The sequence below is a fragment of the Lonchura striata genome, chromosome Z (genome assembly GCF_046129695.1).
Source record: "Lonchura striata isolate bLonStr1 chromosome Z, bLonStr1.mat, whole genome shotgun sequence".
NCBI lineage: Eukaryota > Metazoa > Chordata > Aves > Passeriformes > Estrildidae > Lonchura > Lonchura striata.
In genome coordinates, this window is record NC_134642.1 from 61,220,601 (window position 1) to 61,246,271 (window position 25,671).

At 39.6% G+C, this 25,671-nt stretch overlaps 1 protein-coding gene and 1 long non-coding RNA gene across 2 annotated transcripts in view; one reads left to right on the forward strand and one right to left on the reverse strand.

Annotated features, from left to right (window-relative positions):
* Positions 1-3,405: 3,405 nt before the first annotated feature.
* LOC110467750 (uncharacterized) lies at positions 3,406-10,248 on the reverse strand. The gene is made up of 3 exons (XR_002464908.3): positions 10,006-10,248; positions 9,501-9,636; positions 3,406-3,994 (listed from the first exon to the last, which is right to left on the reverse strand). It is a non-coding gene; the product is annotated as an uncharacterized LOC110467750 (long non-coding RNA).
* SVEP1 (sushi, von Willebrand factor type A, EGF and pentraxin domain containing 1) overlaps positions 10,125-25,671 on the forward strand; it is a 117,475-nt gene continuing 101,928 nt past the window's right edge. Inside the window, exons 1-3 of the mRNA XM_021525012.3 lie at positions 10,125-10,670; positions 23,396-23,651; positions 24,836-25,012. Coding sequence (XP_021380687.2) covers positions 10,140-10,670; positions 23,396-23,651; positions 24,836-25,012 — 964 coding nt within the window. The 5' untranslated portion in view covers positions 10,125-10,139. The remainder of the gene's footprint in view (positions 10,671-23,395; positions 23,652-24,835; positions 25,013-25,671) is intronic.

The following is a 25,671-nucleotide window of genomic DNA, read 5'->3' on the forward strand; positions in this document are numbered from 1 at the left end:
AGTCTGAGTCTACTCAAATTTAAATTTAAAATTAGAATTTAAAATCAGTGTAGAAGCCTGCGCAAGTGCCCTCTGTATTTGGATACCTAACCTGTTTACTGAATCCTGATATCATGGTACTGCACTGATATGTTTAAAAGAGGGGGTAAAATCAAGAGTGTATGATTTGTGTGTACAGTCAAATGATGAGGAAGGAAAATGCAAATGCAAAGCTTGGAAGGAGAACTGAAACTACCAATAGGCAGGAAACAAAAAGGAAAACAAAGCTCAAATACTTCCACATACAATTCATGATCCAGGATGTTCAGTTCCTACTTAATGGCTACTACTAATAAGCCCTGGAATTTCCCTTCCTGCATCTGAGTAGGTATTATTTATATCCTGTAAGATAAGTTCTCCACACTGCTGTAAGACGATTCCAGCCCACGTTTCTGGTGAACACCTGTGGTTAAAGCTTCAACTCATATATCTTAAGAGACTTGATCTGAGACAACTCTGATTCTCTTAGAGGTCCATAAGCTATGACAGGTATACCAGGACCCACCAAGGTATCATTACTCACCTAGAAAATGGGGTTGTAACATCCCTGATGACGGAGACTGCAACATTGCAAGAAGAAGTAGATTGTAATTGAAGCTGATCTTGGTCATGCAGCACTATTAAGAGCAGGGTGGTGATAACAGCTCTGTAACCTGCCATGTCTTAGGATGAGATTCTGCTGAAGCAGAATGAAGTCCTCTCTGCTTAGCTACCTTCAGTCAAAGCTGTTCCCTCCCTGGGGATCTCTTTCCTTGCCCACAACACTCACTATAGGGACAGACTGTTTATTCACTGATGATAAAGACTACATCACAGCAACAGAACGGAGATCCTTAGACCAAATCTATCTCAAAACTTGCTGTCTAATGCAAAGTAAACCAGCAATTGAATAATAAAGTCTTCAGTAAACATGGCACTGAAACCATGGAATACAATTGCTTTAAAATACAGTTTCAGTTAACTGTGCCTGGAACAAGAAGAGAGTACAAAGGTACATATAAGTAGAATAACTTTATAAAACAAAAGAGTAGTACCCCCTATCTTGATTAGATATGACTTTTCATCATTACTTAATTTTTGCACACCTCAGGTAATTTAAGAGGGGAAAAAAATAATGCATTACTGTTTATGACAGAAATAGGTTTTATACAGCATACAATAAATTTATTCCAAGAAATATATTCTACATCTTTTTTCCCAATATATTTTTATGAATAGTGATAGTACTGACACACACAGCAATTTTTTCAAAGTAGTATGTGAGTTTTTGTTACTAGCTGTCCATTAACAAGAGACTGTACAAATCATCTTCTACCATACCCTTTTCAAAGAGATAGCAATTAACTTTATTGATTGCCTTTCCTATAATAATCATTGTTTTATTTCATTTGAGGATCATGTTTTATGTGCTGAGAAAGTTCATCTAATGGCAAATATCAAAAATAATGGAAGTGAGAGCATATGTTGACTGAACTAGATTCATCTATCTCCTTTTTAGTCATGCAATACTAATCTCCTGACACATGCACAGAAAATCTTTGTGACAAGTAGACAAAATACAAGACCATGGAAAAGGTAAATAGCAAGATACGGTTCCAGACATGATTTCTGTACAGACAGGGGAGTACACTAAGCATAGAGCCCATCATACTGATGTGTCTCCTTGCACCAGACAGACAGACTTAGGGCCATCACTTACATGGACATTCAAGCATGAAGACAAAAAGGCAATACAAGAGAATACAGGTATGATATTTAAATGATAAGTTTCAGATTCAAATCTGGGATTCTGAAATTATGTCAACTGCCATGTCTCCATTGGTTTCACTGATTTCCAAAATCCATCCAAATTTAGGTGTCTTTCTTAGACTTACTTTGACAAAATTTCCATCAGTAATAAACATGAACTATGCATGAATATGCATGGAAGAATTAGACCCAGAACACTGAGTCTCAGTTTGAGTTCATGATGTTTATTTTTGTTTTACTGAAATCTTAGTATTATCTAGTATCTTAGTATTCCTGCCTTCATTAACCAGGCAGGAAAGGAGACACTTTGGACTGTTAACAATAAAAGGCTATAACCTGATTGTCCCTTCAACCAGAAAATAAAAAACTCACATGAACCAAACAGGTCAGACTGCTTAAAGACATCTTAAGCTTACTCCAAACACTTTTTTAGTTTAACTGCTGCAAACACATAGACCTTTAGTGTGATTTTAAGTAGGAAAGTGAGCCAAATGCAAAACACAGCATGTCCTCCTTTCTGTTTGCTTTAACTTCTGATAGGCTGACAAAAGGGACATGGCATGGTTGCGTGAGTGACTTCAAATAAGGGTTTGTAAGCTCTTGGGGTGCTGAGTGTACCTGCTGTTAGGGCATAAAAGATGCAGCAGATGTCTAGAAGAGTACAGGATGGAGGCTGACTCTCTTCCAGCTGCCCCACTATTGTGACATGACTTTTGGCTGGGATGCTCCAGTGCTGCCCTCATTAATGTGTAAAACAGGTAACTGGGCTTTTCTGCTCATCTAGCTTTCATTTCAGTTTTTGTCTGCTCCCATCCTGAGCTCAAAGTTAATTATTACTGCTGCCCCTGAAGTTAGCTAAGGGACTCACATTTCTTTCTGTAAGAGAAAAAGAGTATATTCTTTCTCCAACCTTGTATGTTCTCTTTTTCATGGCACTGTGGTTGTTAAGAGCTCTTTGTCCTAGATGTGTACCACAGTAATTCTGAAAGCACTTCAATTTCTCATGTCTTCAGTCCTGGGTTGGCTTCATTTCAAAATAATATTGTGGTTAATATGCATAAAACTCATACAGAGGGAGAGTGATGTTGTATGAATATATTATGAGCCATATCAGACTAGAATAAGGATCTGTTTATGTGCAAGTCTTTTGACTAACATAATCTAGGAAACAGTTTAACGATAGGCAAGTTTAGTTAATAGTCTTTTAAAATCTGGGGTACACTGCTTCATATTTTCAGAGTTGGAAGAGAAATATGTGTACTTTGTTGGAGAACACTGGTGCTGAGAGGATTTTAATTCCACAGTTTTTCTGCACAAAAATGTTGAGGTGTCCTCTGAATTACTATATAGCTCAGAGTTCAAGTGCTTGACTACACTGGTGTGTGAAGCATTCCTTTTAAGAGACGTCCCAACATATTCAATACCATATAATTTTTTAATTAGAAATGATAGTGAAGTCTCTCTCTGTTCATCACCTCTGCTTTTCCTCATAATGTATTAATTATCCTATTCCCTTTTCTGTGTTGTTTTTAACACTAGCTGGAAATTAAACCCCAAGTAAGGCAGTCTCCTTTCCCCTACACCTTCTGGTAAAGAGAGGAACAAAAGCAGAGACAATGGGTTGAGGTAATGATTTATAGAAAGCACAAAAGAGTGAAATAAGACATGCGCCATAACAACAGCAAAAGTATACAAGAAGAGAAGGTGTTATATCCACAAAAAGGTGTTCATCACCAGGAACAAAACCATGATGACGTGCGTAGGCCATCCACATCCACATCCACATAGCTTCCCCAGGCAAAGGCACTCACAACTCTCTAACCAGGACACCATCACACCTCTTTCCAACTGTCTCCACCAAGCTGTAGATAATTTCTTGTCTGAGAGCAGCATTTTCATCATAGTAACATAAATGCACATCCAAAATACTTCATATTCATATGCAATACTAGAAGTTGTGTGAATTTTAATAAGGTAGCTGTATGCCTCGAAATGGGAGTCCTTTCTTTAACCACAGAGAAAAATCACACTTCTCCTGCTTGTGAGTTTCAGTTGCAATTGGGAAGAACTGCTCTACATGCCCCAACCTTCTTCCTCTTACTCCTTAAAACTTCATTACCTCCGGAAATTATGAAATTGCACAACTCATTCAGAAAAGTAGTTTCCAGTCATGTTTGTGAAGGCCACTTCTTGGATGCTTTGGAGCCTGTTTGACATAGCAAAGAGAGTTTAGAAATTTACCCTCATTATCCCAGAACACCACTCTGATCAGTTAGTGCAAAACATCTTGAGAAAGAAACATGCACAATCAGCAGTACCTCCATGCTGTAAGTCAGCAGAGTGAAAGACTGACAGGGCATTTGTACTTCAAGGCTAAAATACACAGCAAGTTTTGAAAAAGCAACTTGGAATAGTTGCCTACCAAGCCTATTTTTCAATTGTATCAACTCATTCAGGATCAAAAAATGCCATAAACAAGCTTCACCCTACAGACTGTCTATATCTTTGTCCTGCCCCACTGGCGTTTTCAGAATCTCAGGTTACCTAGAATATGATCAAAGGTGCCTTCCATGGTTTTTTCACATTCAGTGTTTGCCTGGATCTTTCAAAAATCATACAGCACATACTTCAGGGTGTAGAATATGGCAAAATGTACTCAGTTTCATAGGAATGTTATAGGCCAAAGACAGACTGACTGTGTGCTTATGGATAAAGTATGCTTCATGAATTCTGAAGATCTTAACTTGGAAGTGTAGTGAACATCTGCTGTGCAAACAGAGACCAGCAGATGTTTTGATTTTGCCTACCTTTTTTTCATCTTGGAAGCTAGCCATATGATATCCTTATTGTGTATTGGGCTTGTCCACCAGTGAAAACAAATTCTTATAACTAAACTTCATCATTGTCTGAATACTGAGAAGCAATACAAATCTTGTTTTTTCTTTTTTATAGCTTGAACTAATAACCCATTATTTGGCTCCTACAAATGCTTATTTGCTCTGCTGAAGACTAAACCGCACAAACCTCTGCCTGAAAGGAGCAACTTTTGGCAGACTGACACTTCTCCTCCTACATTATAATCTTTTTCCAAAGTCATCTGGACAGATATTTTGCTCTCATTCAAGTACTATGTATTCTCTTCAGTCTGTGTCAGAACTCCCAGAGGTGTCAATGGGATTTTTGTGTGTGTAAATAAAAAATTACTGTCTTCAATTTGTGTGTGTTTAAACAGTATTTATGTGGGAAGTCTGGACTTCAAGTTTCTAGCCCTGGAAAATTTATCTTAAAATAATTACAGCCAGTGAATTACTGGTATTTTAAAAGATTGTAAAGTATGTCTCCTAACTTTTAATGATAAAAAAGTGATAATTTAAGAGCTTAATCTCCTTTTATTCTGCCTTCTCGAGAATATTCTTATATTTATAGAAAATTCTTTGTTTCTTTCATATGTTCTGTTTACGACTGAGGCCTAAAGTGGCCAAAAAATCAACTCAGACTTTATGACTAAGATCCTGATAGCCTAGCTTTGGCTCCTCAGTACTGAATGCACAATACGTCCTGTATAATGCTCTCCTCCACTGTCCTTCCACTATTACCACTAAAAAAAAACATGCTGAGACAGCATGTTCCACCAGTGCATTCTAACATAGGGAGCTTCCAAGAGCAGGCCCTGCTTTGCAGCAAGACTGCAGTCGTGCTTGATCTTTGCTACAGTCTGGGGGCAATGAATGAAGCTACAAGCAGGTAAGGCACTGCAGCACTGGGAGGTGCAGCTTCTCAGCCAAGAGCAGAAGACACACATCCCAGGACTCAGGAGCTGGACGTGTCCTTTCTCCTAAAGGGCACAGGAAGAAAGAGGATAAAGTAACTTCCCAAAGCCCTTTCTTTCTCCCCCTTTCCTAGACCAGCTCTGCTGCTTTCATTTGAACTATGAAAGTTGGATATAACCTACCAGGGCCTGGCACTACTCTCATACTGTATTAATGTCTCCCTGGTGGCAGATTTCAGAGATCATTTTCTGAGATTGAAAGTATTTTTACCCCTACTCTGAAAATGCTATTCTTGAAAGCTTTCCTCCTCATACAGTTCCTTAAACATCCCCTGCTGAAATACTGCCTGACACCTGCAAAAGGAAGTGGATAGCAGAGTAATCCTGTACCCTGGCAAAGGTTAAAGGGAAGAAAAAAAGACTAGCTCTGCTAGCTACATATTGTGTTAGGTTTCCTCAGATGGGCACTGCGTGCTTGAGCACAAAGAGAGTCTTAAAACAAGCTTAACTAACATCAGGTTCCGATTTGTGTTGAGCTGTCATTTTATCTCTAGTTTAGCTAAAATCTAGAATGTTGTAAAATTCCTGCAGAAGACCTAACATTTCAGTTGCAGCTGGATTTCCACTGTGGCACAAAGCTGCTAGCAGAACATCCTTACTGTAAAAACAAAAATGACCTGCATTCCCTCAAAAATTGTAGGGTATGTGATATTGTGGTGCTGTCTCTGCAGGCACAAATACTGTGTGGGCTGAGTGCAAGGATGTGCTCTGTCCAGCTGTATTTGGGGAACATGAAGGGGGGGAACACAATGCTTTTCTTCTCCATATTTGGAAAGATGCTTGGCCATGTTTCATTGAGTAATTCAAGCAAAAAGCTATTTGGCTAAAGGACAGCAATCCTCAGACTGTTTGTTTGCAGAAGGGTTTTTAACTGGGGGTAAAGATTTCCCTTTTGTTTAGTAATCAGAGTGGTGTTAAATGACCATATGATCTTGTGAGGAGACAGTAAAGAATTACTGGAATTCACCAAGTCTGTGGATTTTAATAAGGCAATTAAAGAGATACAGTAATCTGATCGTAAAAGCAGCTGAAGCGCTGCTTTTAAGCTTTTCTTTTCAGGACCAGTCAGCCCTCTTCTGTCACATGACAAAGACAGTTTATTCACAAGATCTAATTTTTTTTTTATTATTATTACCTGCTGTTTTGTAATGGAATAGAGTCACAGTCCAGCACCACCTTCTTAGGTACCATGTAATCAGAAGCCACATTAAACCTGCATTTTCTTTTCCAGTAATGAAACCCAGAGCAGATATTTTGACCTTCAGGGACACTTAAAGTGGGAAAAAACTCCTTCTGCTCTCCACCTCTCCATCTGCTACAGATCAGTATGAACCAAAGCACAAATAATATGCATGAATACAACAGGGAAAAGACCATCAAAAGAAGAGGGCTTAAGCAACCCAACATGGAAAGGATTTGTAAAAAGCTGGCAGGCAGGTTTGGAGAAGGCAATTTCATTACAACAGAGCTTTTCCCTGGAAATGTTGCTTTCAAAAAAGCTTAGTGAACAGATAGTGAACAGAATGCTTGCTGTTTACACATACATACATGACCTTCACCATCTGCAAGACAACTCTTTCTTTTGCAAGTACAGCCTCATGGATAAAATACCTTCTTGAGGATTTTGCATGCTGAGTTCAAGCTTTTAATTTTCAGTTTATTCCAGAAATTATTCTAGTGTTTGTTAAATCATATCAGAAGCACAGTTAATTCTTTGCCCGCCCTCACTCTTTCCCTCATACCATTAGATTTCCTTTACTACAGATTCTGATGCTAACTTTTCAATATCTTGTAATGTTTTAGTGCCTCCTCTCTGCACAAATAGATTGAAAGTCAATGAATGTAAAGAGAGGTACCTGTGTTATATACAGGGAAAATATATTAGGAGAATTATTCACTAAATATAGGCCACTGATTCTTTTCAAAACCTTTTGCACACTAATTATCCATAGACTGATAATTCCCCTCACCATTCAAATTCTCCTGGTTTTTGTTTCACATTGGTACTATGCTAGTGTCTCAGTCTTGCATCCATAGTCAAAGTTTAGCTGTTCACTTCTTTATTCCTCTACTATTGCAAACTCCCTGTGTGATAGACATATTTACATCTTGCATTGATGAGTTCACTCTGCAGCCCTGTACACATGTTTATTTTTGTTAAACCAGTAAGAGCTTCTGTGCAGCACGACTGGAGGGCCTGTGTGACTTAAGAAAATACATGCTTTTGCAGATTGTACGTGAATCAAGGATTAATTTAGAACTGCCTTGTTATTTTTTGCATTCCTAATTCTGATGAGATCACCAAGACTGAAACTAACTACTGTGTTTTCACCATTAGTCATACCTGATTGCACACTGGCAACTGGCCATTGACATGAATTGTTCTTCCTTTGCTAAAAGTGTTTTCAGTACATCGTCTTTTTCTCTGCTTCTGAGCCCTAAAATGTGTGGCATTTATAAATATGAATCTGGGATTATGTAAATATGGGTGAGACAGTTAGCTTTCCAACAAGCTAACCCAGACTAAAGTACTTTTTATGATTTGAAAACTCAGGAGTAATAGCAGAACATCGTAACTGCAATAATCCTCTTTGGTTAGGAGCACCTTGAGATACCAGACTCATCTTGCCTATACTTCTCCATTCTTTTATTCTGGTTTGTGCTAACACCAACACAGTCTTACAGCCTAATGCAATATAGATGATAAGACTAGGTATACTAGTGGTATGGTGTGACCACAGTGATGCAGTTAGGGCATAATTTCTTTAATCTTCTAAAGACCAATTGCTGAGGACTTCAGTGGTTGTAGCAATTTTCAGCTACCCTTTCATGACAAAAAGGTCTCATAGTAACCCAAGTATGATGTTGTCTGTTTCATTTCACTATAATCTGAACAGAAAATGATCAGTCCATCACATAGCACATCCTTCAGTACCAGAACTGTTCTCCACATATGCCTCTGTAAGATGCCTCTGTAATATTTCTATATTCTCTTCAAGCACCGAGTTGCAGATTTTTGTGAAGGACTTGCACTATTCCATAAATGTAAAATATGTAAAAACATGTTGGATGTGTATAGCAGATGCATTATTTTCCTAATTAAGTAATGTTTTCTGTTACTTAGTCTCTTGTCATTTGTAGTGAAATTTGAGTATTGCTGGGAAGTCAAAAGGACAGTACCAGATCAATTTTCTACCAGCTAAGAGCCTCAATGTGTAAGAAATGTGTAATTCAACCAAATGTAAATGTGGGGCTGAACTTGCAAACATACCAATATAGTGTGTATTCCATTCATTGCACAGTGATATATCAACAGCAGCAAACTCAAGAGGAGTAGAAAATGTGCAAAAGAAGGAAAATATCAACAAAATGCCAAAAGTTGCAATCAACAGGTTTACACGGCTAATCTGTCCCAGGGAAATTTTTTGAAGAGTAAGTTACTCCTGGAAATGCAGTTGATTAAGGAGAAAACTGTTTAATTTGAAACCAATGGCTAAAATAAACCCAAGTTCTCGACTCATAATATTCTTGAGAATTAAATCTGTACTGAGATTGGTTGAAAGGTAGTGGGTTCTGAATTTGGCAGGAGGCCTCTTCGTGAGTGTATCTCTCTCCTAAAGTGATTCACAGACATCAAGACAGCACAGGACCTCTTTGTAGAAATGGCTTCTAATGTCACAGTTAGCAACCAGGAATTTTTCATAACATGCACAGCTTATTGTCACTGTTGCTACATGAGTGTATATTGTTTGCAAACACACATTGATGTACATATGCAAGTGCTATCCCTGTCTTTTATTCACACACCCTTGTGGACACTCACGCCACGTATCTGGACACCTCGCTGTGTGATGTGAGATGTACATAAATAAAGTATTGCTACCTCTTGAAAGTTGAAAAACTGAGTCCTCAGGCTGCTGAAGTGTGCCCTTGAACGAGAGAGGGAGACTGTGACAGAGCCAGGAGCGAGACCAGAGCATATGGACCCTTCAAACCTCCCACCCGCAAGCGCATCCTCCCTGCAAAACAAAGGGCTAAATTAACCACGATTAATTTAGCACGTGTCAGTGTAAGCCCTCACTCCGTTCCCGCGAGTAGCAGCTCCAACCCGTGCGGCGAGGGAGCGGAAAAGGCTCTCCTCACTTTTCGGGGGGTCCTGCCTTTCCGACCCCCTTCACTTCTGCTCGGCGCGTTTCCAGCGACCGCCACCCGCCCCGCTGTCGGGCTGGCCCCCGCCAGCCGAGTGGGACCCATCGGGGCGGGACGGGGCGGCGGGAGGCGGGGAGGGACGGGGGGAGAACGTTGCCGAAAGGCGAGGAGGGGAAAACGGAGAGAGGGGCGTGCGAGGGGCAGCGCCTCAGCCGCGGGGGATTAAAGAGCGCAGATACCTGCGGGGAGGCCGGTGGGGAGACAGAGAGGCAGGCCGGACGCGGCTCCGAGTAGGGAAGAGGTGGGGCGTCAGGGGGCCACCAGCAGCTCTTCTCCCGCAGCTGCCGGCGCCTCCCGCGCCCGCCGCCACGCCATGTGGCCCCTGGTGGCTCTGTGCTGCTGGGGGGGACTGTCGCTGTCCCTGTCGCCGTCGGCGCCGCAGGGCCGGGCGGGCAGCCAGCCGGGCAGCCAGCCGGGCGTCCTCCTCCGCGCCCCAACTTTCGCGTCGCCATCGCTGGAGGCGCCGCCGCTGCCCGACACGACGGAGAGCAAAGTGGAGAAGCTGGGGCGCGCCTTCAAGCGCCAGGTGCGGCGTCTGCGGGCGCGCAGCGGGCGGCTGGAGCTGGTGTTCCTGGTGGACGAGTCGTCGAGCGTGGGTTCGGCCAACTTCCTCAGCGAGCTGCGCTTCGTCAAGAAGCTGCTCTCCGACTTCCCCGTGGTGCCCGCGGCCACGCGCGTCGCCATCGTCACCTTCTCCTCGCGCAGCAACGTGGTGCCACGCGTGGACTACATCTCGCGGCGGCGGCCGCAGCAGCACAAGTGCGCCCTGCTGGGACGCGAGATCCCCGCCATCGCCTACCGCGGCGGCGGCACCTACACCAAGGGCGCCTTCCAGCAGGCGGCGGTGAGACGGGGCGGCGGGCGGGCGCTGCGCGGGGTGCGCGGCTCCGCGGCGCGGGGGATGCGCTGCCGCGGTGCGCTGGGAGGCGCAGCGCCGGTGCGGTGCGGGGTGCGCAGTGGCAGGGCGAGGTCTCGGCATCGAGGGAAGGCGCGGCGACGCGGGTCGCGGTAGCGCGTGGGGTGTACGGCGCGCTGCGCTGTGCTGTGCGTGGAGTGGGAATGTGGATCTCTGCGTTGTTCGAGGGGGTTCCGCGACAAGGAGTGTAGGGCTGTGTGGTGGGGCGTGGAATGGTGTGGTGTGGGATGCAGAATAGTCTGGTCAGAGCAATTAGTCGCTATCTTCCCGTGCTGTCTGCACCTGCGACTCCCATGTTTTCTGCTGCCCTTGCAAACAAATGTGTGAAATTCCTTCTTTGTAGGGACATGGAGCCTGTGTCTCAATTTCAGAAGTGATACATATGAGTCAAGTCTGGCATCTGAAGTGCCTGCCTGGTTTCATGGCAGCAGGACTTGAGTGCCCGCTTGCTGTCAGACCTACCTACGTACTGTTGCCAGGTGTCTGTTTTAATTGCTGATGACTTACAAAGGTCCCCTTAAGCTGCATACAGTATGCCAATAAGTAGGGACATTTCCAGACACCATAACACAATCACTTTTCATGCTGTCATACAGACCCATAGCAGAAATTTGGTCTAGGCAGCCTTTGGACAAGTGTTGGCACTTGGTCATACTAGGGAGATGTCCCAGTTGATGGTTAAGAGACAGCCAGTTTACTCGGGAAGCTTTTTTTTATGAGGCTAGGCCTGGATCTTCCTTGTCATTGGGCCTCTGTGTTCAGGAACAGCCACCAAATCAAGTCTCATTTGTGATTCTTAAATTTTTTTTTTTTTAATCTAATTTCTGGTAGTGTCCTGTAGCAGAGCATTCGAGTGCACTTGTCTTGAAACACACATTCTCATTTGGAGCTGAGGACTGAGATTGCAAGAGGTGCATCACTGCTGGGCATGTGAAATTGGCAGAGATTAATCTCTTCACTTTTTGGCAGGAGAAAGCAAGTTCACTTAAAATGTGCTCAGGGCTGCACATGCCAAACCTGCTTTAGTAAAACACATCCCTGTATTAGATCTTCCACTGTGAAGCCATGTTTCAATATATATCCATCCCAGGGGTGTTGTGTGAAAAAGTTAATGATACAAGTTAAAAATAACCATTAAAAACAAAATATAAGCTTACGAAATACCATCTGTCGTCTTGATACGAAATCTTGACTAATGATATCTTCAAAGTGGAATAAACAAAAAAATCCTTCAGAAACCTACAACTTAGTTCCTTAAGCCCAGCTAAACTTTGTGGCTGCAACAGCATGACTGTCATTTTACACTGTGTTCTTATAAGAATGTGGGAAGAAAAATATTCGCATGGTGACAGGGAAAATTAAGATAGAATGACGAGGTTAAATTCCGGTCTGTTTACTAGCTCTTGGTAAAAGATACTGTACTGTGATTTTCTTCTGTATGATTTCTTCATGTCAGACAAATTAACATTAACGTCTTCAGAGAATTCTCTCCTTTCTAGACACTCTTTAGAAAATGACTGTTCTAAATTTAAAATACTACTGTTGGAATAAATCTAGAAAGTTTTTAAAGTATTATAAAACTGCTATTCCCTCTGGACTCTTAGTCTGCTGCTTTATGTTTTTAACTGTCTTTTGGTACAACCATAATTATTTATTCTTTCACTTTTCTAAAATGTCTCTTTTTTGAATTGTTCTTTTTCTTTTACACTTTAACCTGGGATTCCTTATGGTTCTGACCAGAATTCTCTGCTACTTTTCCAAACTCAAAAGTATCTGCAAAGCGTTACAAAGTCTCTGTGTTATAGTAATAGAAAATGAAGGAAAGTCCACTGTTAGAATAAACCCAGTACTTAAAGTGTCGTGTAGCACTCTTCTTTGGTAGGTCTCAAAGTCATTAATTTACATTTGTGACAGTTCCACTGAAACCACACAGGCAGAAAGATAAGTGAATTCTGCAAAGGCATCAGGCCAGTTACTGTCTGACCTGGGAACATGAGTGAACAGGAGCAAGATTTACATAGCAGTAGCTGTCTCAGAACCTGTGGAGCAAAATATCATCCTAAAAGCAGACCTGTGTGGTTTGACAGGCTGTTACAACAACCACACAACATCCATCTTCTTTGAAAACATAAGAGAGTTCTCCTTAACACTGCAGCTTTGCATCCTATCCAAAGGTACTTTGCAGATAAGTTTATTGCAGAGTTTCTGTGTTTTGTCAAAGCTGTCCTTTACTAACTTTTGCCATGTCGACCACGCTTTGACATTGCTACCCCGCCTATTAAAGATAAATTCTCTGTCATTCACGGAAATATGCTGCATATACCGTAAGAGACAGTGGCAAGAGACGGAATCCTGATGAGAATGGCTGAACTTCTATTCATGTTTGGGTTTGCCATCCCTGTTTGTGATTTTGTGCTATGCTTGAGCTAGCAAGTGCTCATTTCGGAGTCTTTCTTTTAAGACACATGCAAACAGTCTTAGAAAGGAGAAGAAACTGAGCTCATTAATTCAAAACTCTTTGGCTTCAGTTTTTCACAGCATAAGTTGGTGGGACAGCACAAACTACATGCAGCTTATGTTAAGCAGATTGCTTATTACATTATGGAAAGCTACAGAGCTGTTGTGACAGCAAGAAAGAACCAAAGCAGAATTGAAAATACAAACAGGTTAAAGCAAGTGTTGCTCCTGATGCTTAAGGGATGCAACTAAAGCCAGAAGATCTCAAAGGTGAAAAGTGTTGAGAGACCTGTAGGCAACTATATTGAAGCTTCTGATCTTGAGAGATAACACCTGCTAACAGCACCCAATTATGTTTTGTAGGAAGGATGTGCATTTGTTACCAGATGGATTTTGAAATAGAGCTGAGGGGTCATCAGGCAATAATGAAAGTTTAATGGGCTCTTGTTTTAGCAGCTGAGAGTCACAGTCACACCTACGCCAGCATATTTATTGATGGACAGTTTAAACATCCTGAACCTGCATTGGTTTTGGTGATCTAAAAAAAAAAGACAAAAATAAGAATTATTTAAACTATTACATGTGGAAATGTGTTGATAGTCTTATTTCTGTCTTTCAGTGGAAGTAAAATGGGAACAATTTCTCTTCATAATTGAAGTGGAAGTTGTAGGTGTGCACTACTATTAAGCAGAAGTCAGAAATAGTACTCAGACAGGCTCAGACAAGTCAATTCTAAAAAATCTGGCAAAGCAGTAGCTGAGAAAGCCTTTGGGACTTATGTGTTATAAAGATAATTGTTGCATTAGAAAGGTAATATTTTTTTGTTTTTTAATTCATCTTCACTACATCCAAGTCAGTATAGGTATAGGTATATGCAAGTGGAAGGTTTGTCACATACAGAGTAAGGTTACACATTTTCTGAAATCTGGTCTTTGAAATCTGGTGTTTGTACCTAATGCGATTTTGGGGGAGCATAACAAATGTCCAACCAGCATGTCAAATCCCGTGCGCTGTGTTATAGTTAATAAATATTTTTTTTAAAATGTCCCCCAAAAGAATGTAAGTAATGTATCAGTTTAGGATAAACAGTTCCAATGCCTATTTTATGCTTGTTTAAATAAGTAGTGGTAGCAGTGGCTTTGTTTCTTCTGCATGAGAAAAACACAAAAGTACAAGATGCAGCATTGTTACCCACTAGGAAAATTTGCTTTTTTTTTCAATTCATTTTGAGATTCAGAATCTCATTTTCAAATTAATGAAGCTAAAGAATTAAAAATCTTTTCTTACCATGTACTTGGTTACATTTTTTTTATTTGAAAAGAAGTAGTGGCCTCTCATTGAGCAGATGAACATTCAGAATCAAGTATCTTATCTGGTTATCAAGTATGTGTTTGTGGATTTCTATTCCTATGTTCTCTGTGAGAGTAGAGATTCTAGGTTATCATTGGCATCATTCTCTAAATAGCTGATGATAGCTTAGGTCACCTAGAGCTAAGTGACTGGTTGGGCCTCTCTGAGTTTTGACATGACTTTGGAAGTCTGTGTTGGAGATATGGTGGTAAAAAAAATTGAAGTCAACTTGGTTTACCTCTGTGGCCATCTTTGCAATTGCAGAGCTGGTAGCTAGGGATTACCAAACTGAAAGTCAAACATCACTGGTGTCAGTTCTAAATCTCCAGTTTAATCAGTGTGATGTTGTGAAGAGTGCTGGTCCTGCATACTCCAACTTTGCACAGGGATTGTTCACAAGATTAATAAGGTCGGTTCAGAGGCAAGATACACATCTGCACATTGTTTGTTGCCCTTAGACCAAGCCTGAAATATACCTATCTTTAGAAACTATTAAGTAGTTAATTTTTCTCTGACCTTTTGGCTGGGATGGGCAAAAAGTGCTCTGCTTAGCATAATATCTGTGGCTGCCTAATCAGGATTAATGCTTTCTTTAGTTGAAAACCTGTTCTTTGGAATTCTTCTGCTTATGCTTACAAAATTGTGCCTTGCCTTTTGCTCTAATCAGAAGCGTATTATTCGGAAGCATGGTGTAGATACTGCTGCACAAAATAAAACAAATCTTGTGGATGTATTATCTGAACCAACAATACAATGAATGAAATATTTCACCACTGTGGTGTCTGGATGATATCATCCTAAATGTTTCAGGAATAGGGATTCCTTTTCATGAGGAAACCATTTATTGTTGTCATCTCAGACCCTTTTTTGGAAGGGTCTGACAATAAGGCCCTTCTGATCCCCAGTCCTTAAAAGTTATGACCCTCACAGAGAAATCAGTCTTATCATATGCTTTACTTCAGAGATACGAAGACAAACCAGAAAAGCTGCTAAGTGATTTGTTCTGAGAGAAGTAATAAATCCACAGCATTAAAATTTTGAAGAAGTCAGGACAAATAAGCTTTTAATTTATTTCCTAACCTTACAAGAGACACAGCAAAATACATCATATTTAGCAGTAGTTCCTGACATAAGCCTCAGCATTAAACTTCTGAATGTTTATTTTGCATGTTCTGTGATACATATTTTACCATTTGTCCCCCAGTTCCGTGTGCTCCTGGCATCTGTGAGTCAGATTTTGCAGGTGAAGTTGCATGTTTGTGATGCTAAGAATTTTCTGACTATTCTAGGTGCGGAAATTAAAACACTATTGCTTTTAGCAACAGGTACTTTGTAGGACCAGCACCCTGCCTAATTTTGGAACTGTTTCCTTCTCTATGACATTAGCACAATCTGAAAGAAATCTCTTGTTAAAATTATAATACTCCTTCTGGTTCAAGGTCTCACTGGCAACCTCAACCAGGAAGACAAGAGCCTCCTTGAATGTAAACAGCAGTCTGTAAAGAGTTTTAACATACTCTGCTAAGCATGGGTGATGGGTGGTACCAGCAGTTAAGCAGAGATGGGTTTCTTTCCCAAACACCCCTTCACACCCAGCTGGTCTGGGACGTCTCTAATCAGTGATAACTTTGGGTTAGTGTTGCTCAATTCTAGCAGCCCTGGAGGAAAAAAAAAAAAGTATTCAGATGGTAATTGAGCAGTGACAGCTGGCAGTAGATGGGCCAGGTCATGAATTGTGTTAGTCCTTTTGGAATTAATTATTCTGTTCAGCTTTTCTTCTTTTCCCCTGCTTATTTAAAGAAATAAATGTTTAAAGCAAACACAAAAGAAACAAATAGTTGGCAATAGTGATGTGATTGCTTGGTCTGAAGATACACAAAAATCAGTTACATATTTAGCAAAATATTTTAGAGTCCCTATTTTTATGATTAGCAGAAGACCAGAGCTGTACTAAAGAAATCAAATAACATCTTTGTTATATTAATGATGGAAACTACTCACAGATAAGAAAACTAGGATTTTTCATTTTTTAAATCAAACTGAGATCTATTATCAAATGATAGGATACCAGAGTGTAGCATGCAGCATGGCAGCATATAAAGGCCTCCAGTAACTTTGCAAAGTCTTGATAAAGTTGTTTAAAATTATATAGCACAACAACTCAGAAAATGTCTATGTTTATAACATGCCCTGTTTTTTAATGTCCTCCTTAGAAGACCTCAGAATGATAGAAGCTGAAGGATATGCATGTTAATTGTCTCCTAAAAAGTAGGTGCATTCTGTTCTTTCTAGTTCAGAGCTCAAAACTGCAAGCCACACAATTTCAAATCACCAGATCCAACAGTCCTAACACAACTATGCGAGTCAAAATTCTGTGTAATAGCTCCTGTCATTGTAAAGCCAGTGATGATTTTGGTCTGTTTAGTCTTTTATTCTGGTTACTCAGGACTGTATCTAAGTTGATGTTTGAATATACCCAGGGATGGACAACCCACAAACTTTCTGAGAAACCTGTTTCAATGATTGATTACTCTTGCAGCAGAAATGTTGCTTTCTCTCTTTAAGTAGAATCATGGTTATGTGCTTCTTGCCTCATGCTACCAATTTGAAGATTCTGTATACAACTTTTTTACTACCCCCCTCATTAGTATTTATATATATGCATAGATAAGATGACCTTAAACTTTCTTTTGCCCCATCTGAACATTCCTAGATCTGTCAGTCTTTGCTCAGATGTCATGTCAGTACATTTCCTGGCCATGAGCATGCCTGGCTTTTTCACCTGTGTGCTTTCATCCATATAGTGGGGCTGTCTCACATAGTTGTGAGATTTACTCAGATTATGCCTTCCAGTTACTGAAAGAACTATTTGGGTATTTTAAATGTCCAGATTATTTCTATAGATACATATTTTCTCTGAATTAAGATTGCATTTATTGCTAGGGAAATATCAAAGGGAAGCTACAATAATAGTTTCTTCTAGATAGGTAACAGCTCATTCTCTAGAGCCTGTGTAGCAGTGCAGAGAAGAGTGGGAAAGGTTGGAAAACCAAAACCTCTAACTGTAGAACATCTTCTAGTTCATTTTGTGAAACCTAAAGAGAGGATAAGATTCATTTGATTTGCACAGTGAAAATAGCAATGTATAGTGACAGAAAGAAAATATGGTGAAATCACCATATTTGCTGTTTTAGAGAGGGAGCTCAGGAGGTGTAGCCAGGTCTTTTATGTACCCAAAATCGATAAAACAAAACTCTTTAGCACGAATAACAGTAACACTAAGAAGTAGACTAAGAACTAAGAAGTTTGTTATTCAATTGGATGCATGAGGGGATATCTCCTCCAAAATACCTTGCATGCTGAGTGCAGAAAAAGCTCCTGTTTATATACTATAATTTGCATACATATTAATAGATTTTCCCAGAAAAAAACTATACATATGATAATAATTTTCCCAAAGTCATTACCTTACATTTCCTTCCCTCTGTGCATGCTTTCTGTCCTGGGAGACTGGTGATTCCTGGTGGTGGGCAACCGCAAAGTCGTACCTGACTGCCTGGTGAACTGGTAAAAGCTTGCACAATTGGGCTGGTTGCTTTCCAGATATTCCCACAGAAACAGCATTATGTGGTTCCATAGGTCAGTGGTTTTTGAAGAATATGCACTTACCAGGTACAAGCAATTCTTCACCTGGCAGCAGTTTCATTATTAAGGGGAGCTGCATTTTTTACCCTCTAGCTTTGCATTACACTTGGGAGATGACCAGATTCCTTAGGAGTGCTCTGGATTCAGTGATGTCTCAGATTCACCAAAAGTATGTTTGATCACAGTACTGGTTATTTTCTTTTCTTTCTAAAATATTTATTTACATAAAATCTCCTGTCAGATTTGGACATTTTTACCTGTGGGAAAGGTGAAAGCAAAGAAACCTTGGAACAGAAGTTGAGCTTGGTGAAGAGACTTAGCATTGCCATTTCCCTTTGTGAATGAAATACTGATCTGCTTCTGAGGCCACCTATGATAAATTAAGATGTACTGTTTTAATATTCTTATGAATATATTGACCAAATCTATGCAGTGTTTTCATAATAAACTAACATTTACTCATTTTAATATAAGCTTAACAACACATATGTTACATTATAGATAGTTAAATTAATTCTATAATATTATAAAATGGAAATTATTTATTTTATATTGAATAAGTGATGTCTAGGAAAATTAATAATTAGAATTCACCTCCTGGTGTGTATGTTTTATGTCATTCCTAAAGTGAAAAGTAATCCAATGTAAGTGGTCTTCTGGGGTAGCACAGCTGAATTGCTCTCTGGTGGAAAGTTTTGTAGTGCTTTTCCTGCGAAGTGAATGCTGGATAATGTTGAATGCTGGATAATGTTATTTTGAGGGTTAGGCTCCAACTTAAGCATTTTAAGGCAAAGTTCTCCCGGGGCTCTATGATGTTGTTGGAGGCTTGGTCTGTAAAGTGAGAGAGGGTAAACCATTTCAACTTGTTTCCCTCTAGATAGAAATATTAATATGCCATTCTGTATGATCAGAATCTTCTTTAAAATCAAAAGAGAGAGTAAGGACAGGAATTAGGCCTAAGTTCATATGTTTATGGCTTACATGCAGAAGATGTAGTTGAGACAGTAACAAGGAACCTTTGACAACATCATTGCTGTGGCTGTCAAGTGGTTGAAGAAGTCTTTGCCCTTCAATACTGCTCATCTCCTAATTTTGTATTAGAAACTCCATGTTAATGTTAAAAAGGCAGAAGTTAGAATTTAACTGGTTTTGTCACTGTACTGATAGGATTTAGTTTTCCATTACAGTAGTGACCTTCTAGAGGAGACTTTTCTATGATAACTCTTTTGTTGCACAAGACTTCATTTTTTAATTCTAACGACTTTTATTTTGGCACAAAAAATTGGTTAGACTGCCAGATATTTGTACACACCAAACACTCACTGAACACAATACAGATGGTAATAACTTTTTGCTAATGTTAAAAGAATGTTTTATTTAAAATCTGGAAAGATTACTGAAACTTACTGATCTACTACTCCTCTAAAAGAAGTGTAGACAAGAAACTAGTTACTGAAATGGTAAAAGACTAGGTATTTCTAGTGGCCCCATGAATTTCTATTCAATAATCAATAGCACTAGTTGGTTTTTTTTGTTTGTACTTATACCCTATTAATTTATAGTAGTGCCCAAATGGGCTAAATTCTCAATTTAACAGGCTACTCAGCCCTGTAATTTGAGTTATGGCTGGTGCTCCATTTCATTTGATGGTAAAATCAGAAGCAGATGTGGATATTCGTGTCAAAGAAGCAGGTTCTCAGGATCCTTTAAACTTACTTGTACCATTTAGAGGGCTTTTAAACTGTATTTATTGAAGAACCTGACAATTTATGAAGGGACTGCAAAGCCTTGTAATGAAAAAAACGTCATGTTTATGTAGATACAGTCCATGAAGTTGACAGGGGCTGATAAACAATCTTTGTGAGTATGTACAAGTTTAGGGGTTAAACAGGTTTAGGGGTTGAACAAATATTTTAAAATGTTTAAACATTTAAAACTTTGTGTTTGGGAAAAAAATGGCTTTCAAAACAGCTTTCCAGAGAGGGAAGAAGGGAGAGGTTTCTCAGAATAGAGGGAGGTAAGTCAGGCTTGGAGAAAACAAAAATTAGGTGAAATGCTGCACAAATATTGCAGAGAAGAGGAATGGGGACTGACACTTGGATTGTCAGCAGTTCTGACAGGATAGTGGCCTGTCCTCTTGTCCTCACAAAAAGAATCAAAGTACTAAGTGGACCAATGGACATTCACAAATTATTTCAAAATAGACTTTTGTCTTCTCTCCCACCTCTTCCTTGCCCCGCTCCACGTTGCATGTTTCTTTCCCTTGCTTGTTGTTTTCCTCTGTTTTTGTGCAGCAGGGATTCTGTGTCTAGAGTTACAGCTGCAAGACATGAGGGCCAAGCTGGTCAGTCGCTTTGTTTTGTTTTGATTTCTAGGGGCAATATGTAGCAATCTTGTCTGTTTGTCTGTTTCTCTACTCAGTTTCCCTAGTGCCTGAATATTCAAGTCTTCTGGGTAGAAGAAAGATATCTTAATGCTGTCTTACCTGTTGACTCAATTCGTGTATGTGTGACTGAAGTGCTGTCTTGAAGAGGTGGTTGCCCTTTGAAATGCAGACGACAGAAAAGATATTGGCTCTTGCCTTATCTGAGGGTTGTGTAGCTAAGGCACAGCTAAGGTATTTTTCCCTCAAAAATAGTAATTTGCTCCACAAAGATGGTCTTTTACTGATGCTTTCCACTTACTCAAACACACATCTTTTAAAAGGTTTTGCTGAGCAATTTTTCATGGGACCAGGGACTTTCTTGATTGCATGGAAAGTCATAGAGGTTTTGTGTTTCAGAGCTTTCAGGGGGCATTTGTAGCAGTCTAATTTTGTAAAATAAAAATTCCTGCTTATTTGCTAGTCAGAATTAAATAGTCCTAAGATATTTGTAGTCCTAAAATATTTGTAGTCCTGTCTAGACTACTGGGGCTCAAGCTCATTTGTTCACTGGCCATGCAGACAGACATGTCTCTGTGTTTAGGGAAAATGTGGAAGTTTGGTTGCTGCTGATTATGATCTTTAACTGCTGGAGAACCAGGGCAATGTGGAATGCTGTCCACTACCTTCATCCACAAAGTGTGTTTTGCCATCCTTCCAAGATTAAGCTTTGTTTCCCCTTCAGACCATGTTATGCTACAAGCATGAGTTGAAATAATATTCCACTAGAGCAATCTGTCTGTAGGTGAGATCTTCAGAGAATTGCACTGGCAATCTCCATTATGTCTCCTAACCCTGTGTAAGTTGTGGTTTCTTCCTCAGTTATGCACATTCCACAACTTGCATGTATTTGGGATATATTTTTCCACCCTTATTATCTGATTTGCAGATTGAAATTTCTTTTTTCAAGGCTCATAGATGCTACAGTTGCCAACACCAAGTGAGTATAGATGGAACATATGTTTTCCTTGTCTTGTTTTTCAAGAAAGGGCCATATTAACTGAAATAGCTTTAGACAAATATCCTGAGTTGAGAATATCAGCCTGAATACTTAAGAATTTGGATAGAATTTTAAGGTGTTTATATTCTGCTTTAAAATAGCATAGTTAATGGTAAATATGTTAATCATAGATGTTAATTATAAATAACATTAGCATCTCTGCTTGCAGTCACTTGTATTAGAGCAACAGTTTCAGAATGCATTTTAAATTAGGCATTTGCACATTTCCCCTACTGTTTGTCTTTGTTGCCCTTTGTCTTGTCTTTTTCTTCCTGATTCTTTTCATTCTAGTTTCCCACTTCATTCTGTTTTCCCACTTCATTCTGGTTTTCCACTTAAAATCTATGCAATATGAGGAACAATAAGTTTGATTTGTGAAGGGTATTTTTGACTGCAAGACAATCTGGTTTCACTCCCTTTGGGTTTTGCAAACAAGTAGTAATAAAATGAAGCTAAACAGCATAATATTGCTTGGCAGCCTCTCAGATCACAGTGCCAATGGTATGTGCTTTGATTTATAGTGTGTGTGCTTATTTTTTCATAGTATCTACCTGAAATCAGGGAACTAACAAATCAAAATCCAATTGTCCTAAAATGTTGCCCAGCTTAATGAGAAGGAGTATAAAAACTCTGCAGGTTATTTAGGCTGGCCTAGTTAATACGCTTTTGGATGATCTGAAAGCCAGATTATTTTATTTCATAAAACTTACATAAAGATTTTGTAACAAAACAGCTCAGCTTGGTTGATCTCTGGTTTTGGATTTTGTGTTTGTTAAGAGAGTCTTAATCACATTTACCTACTTGTCATACAATGATATGTCTTTTGGAGTATCATTCAAAGGTCTGTTAAATGTGGCCTTTTGCAAATTGTAGCATGGTACAATCTATTATTGAAATAAACATGTTCATAATATGCCTGCTACCAAATTGAAAGTCTGCATCTAATTCTTTCTATTAAGTTCCCAGAGAATGGAGAAAATATATCTTCACAATCCCCTGCTTTAGGGTTGTGGACAGTACCTGGCCATGATTAGGAAGAGTGAGTAGTGCATTGTCAGACTGGAAGACTAAAATGGGCAGGAATCTGTGGGGCATGTTCTCACTCAGGAAGTTCTGAGCAGTATCATACATGCTTCGTGTGAAGTCCTAGGAAGAGTGAGCAGCAGAGTAGAAGGAACTACAGGAGTTTTTGAGACCATGATGGACAATCTAAAGTGAGCTTGGCACACTGTTGTAAGGGAGGAAAGCATCATTCAACAGGGACAAATGGGGAATTTTGTGCTGGGTTTAAAATAACCAACAGTCCAAATACTTGTTAGGAGAAGCCTCACAGTAAATCAGCAGTAGGGTTTATAGTTTAGTGGATCAAAACATAATATCACATTAAAATATGTTAGATTGTATTTTGAGTCTTGCACTAGATTTTCAATGTTTGTAGTACCTATTTAAATTTCAGTCTGAACAAAGTCACTTAAGCTCTGGTCAGAGTCATTGTGAATCTCATGCATGGGTGACTTAATCAATCACCATGAAAAGTGTCTTATTTTTTATCCTGTCATGATTTCTGTTCTTGTGTAAACTGTGACCACCTAAGGTGTGACTCAGTGGTTGGCCTTGTTCAACCACAGACTCTACACGCTGATGTTTGACCTTTGTTATAGTGGATGATCTTGCAAAGGCCTTATTCAAATGAAAGGAGTTACATCATGGAAGAAGTAGTGTACTGATCAACCACTGTTAACATTTCACTGAGGTGTGCAATTTCATTTTCTCTTGCAGCAAATATTACGGCATGCCCGTGGAAATGCTACAAAAGTGATATTTCTCATTACTGATGGCTATTCCAATGGGGGAGACCCAAGACCCATTGCAGCATCCTTGCGTGAACTTGGAGTGGAGATCTTCACCTTTGGCATATGGCAGGGGAATATCCGAGAACTGAATGATATGGCATCCCACCCAAAAGAAGACCACTGTTACCTTCTTCACAGTTTTACTGAGTTTGAAGCTCTGGCACGCAGAGCTCTTCATGAAGGTATTCATATCCTAACCTCAAAAATCTACAGGGAGCAGAGAAATCTGAATAGAAAGCTCTCCAGTACTGTCTTGCATTTACACTTCATATAGTGTTGATTCCCTTTTTACTTTTCTCATACTTTCTAGCAAAGGTGTTTCTCCCTCAGTTAAAAGGAAGAACCTTATTTGGCTTAACTTATCACCAACAGCATGTGAGAAAAATTCTCTTCACTGATGTGTATACATACTTACATCCATTCAGTTCTTCATTTTGTCTGTGAAGAGCAGACTGTGATCTTGGCCCAGTCTATCTTGTGCTTGAATGGGTGAACTTTGTAGTCAGGTACAAGAGGCACCTAGTGTACACTTTAGAGCTAGACTTAATGCTTTAGGGTGTCTCACACAGCAACAACAGCCTGTTCAGAACCAATCTAGATCCCTCTGTGTAAGAGTCAGTAGTTTGTGTTTATGACCTTATATGCACAGTAAAACTGGAAAGAGGAAGAGGTGGAAAGAGAGTTTGGACTGTGATTCCTCTTTTCATGTGCTATATTCTAAAATAAAAGTTTTGTCTAAAATATAGGGTAGATTTAGAAAGGCAAGTGAGAACACATGACTAAAAATTTGTTTGACAATGCTGTTTGATTGAGGCTTAGAACAGGCATCAGATTAGCCATTTGAATTTATTTGCTATAATTTTTTAAATCACACTATTTTAAATAATGGTGTAAAATATGGTTTTCTGCTGCTTTGTTGCCAACCTGTTTGTTCCAGGTAAGGTTGGATTGGTCTATGTGAATATGCCAAAGTTTTTTTATTTATAATACGACCAAATGGTTTTATGTGCCATGACAAACGTTCTTCTGATGCCAAATCCAGCATACACCAAAGCTGGGAAAAGCTGTTTTAACAGCTTCTGTTGGGAGTGAGACTGCATTCTGGCAGTGTTAGACTCAAATGAGGAGAAAATCTGAGTGCACTGTGAATTTCAGTGAGACCTTTTCTGGAGTAAGGACACCAACCTTTTGCATGTTAAGCATAGCAAGGCTCTGCTTCATACTGCCATCTTTCCTACTTAGAACTGGAGTCTAGGTTTTTCAACAAATGTTTCACTGATGGTATAATGTGCGACTATGGCATTACTTCTGGGTTTTTTTTTTTGGTTTTTTTTAATTCATTGTTAATAAATTGATTCTATTTCAGACCTGCCCTCTGGCAGCTATATCCAAGAAGATACATTGCATTGTTCATATCTCTGCGAGGCAAATGAAAACTGCTGTGACATCATGGCAAGCTGTAAATGTGGCACTCACACTGGCCAGTTTGAATGTATCTGTGAAAAAGGATACTATGGGAAAGGACTACAACATGAGTGTACAGGTGAGTCTCATATCTCAGTATTTGGGTGTCTTTGCATGCTCTGAATGCATGGCTAATCTACCTAAGAGCTGAAAGATCTTTTTGGGATTATGGCTATGAACCTGGATCAGAATGCATCCAAGACTGCTGTAAAACTCTCTGGCTGAAGACACAGAATAGCTCTAGCAGTAAAATTCACATCATACCTTGTCTTCAGCAATAGCTCAAAGAGATGCACAGGAAAAAGGTAAGAATAGGAAAAATGTTCTGACAAAGTAAAACTTTCCTAAAACACAGCACACCGGAAATTTGTGACTCTGAGATTACCAAGTCTGAGGTAATTCCTTTTACTCTCAAGCGCTCATAGTACATTTTTCCCTTATGAATTTTGCTGATCACATTTTGAGCTTCCATAAACTCTCCCATTTGGAGAGAGGCTATATATGTGGATCTCTGTAGGATAAATGCTGGGTGAAACTTAGACTCATGGAAATGTATTTTAATTCTCCCATGATGACTTCCAATTACCATAGAGGAATAAAACATTTGAATCACTAAACAGAGACTTGTCATTGTGGCACTTTGCTAATTCTGGTTTTGTTACTACTTTTTGGACAAGCCCTTTTACTTGTATGCATTCAAAGTATGGCTAAAACAACAGCAGTTTACACTTTTATACA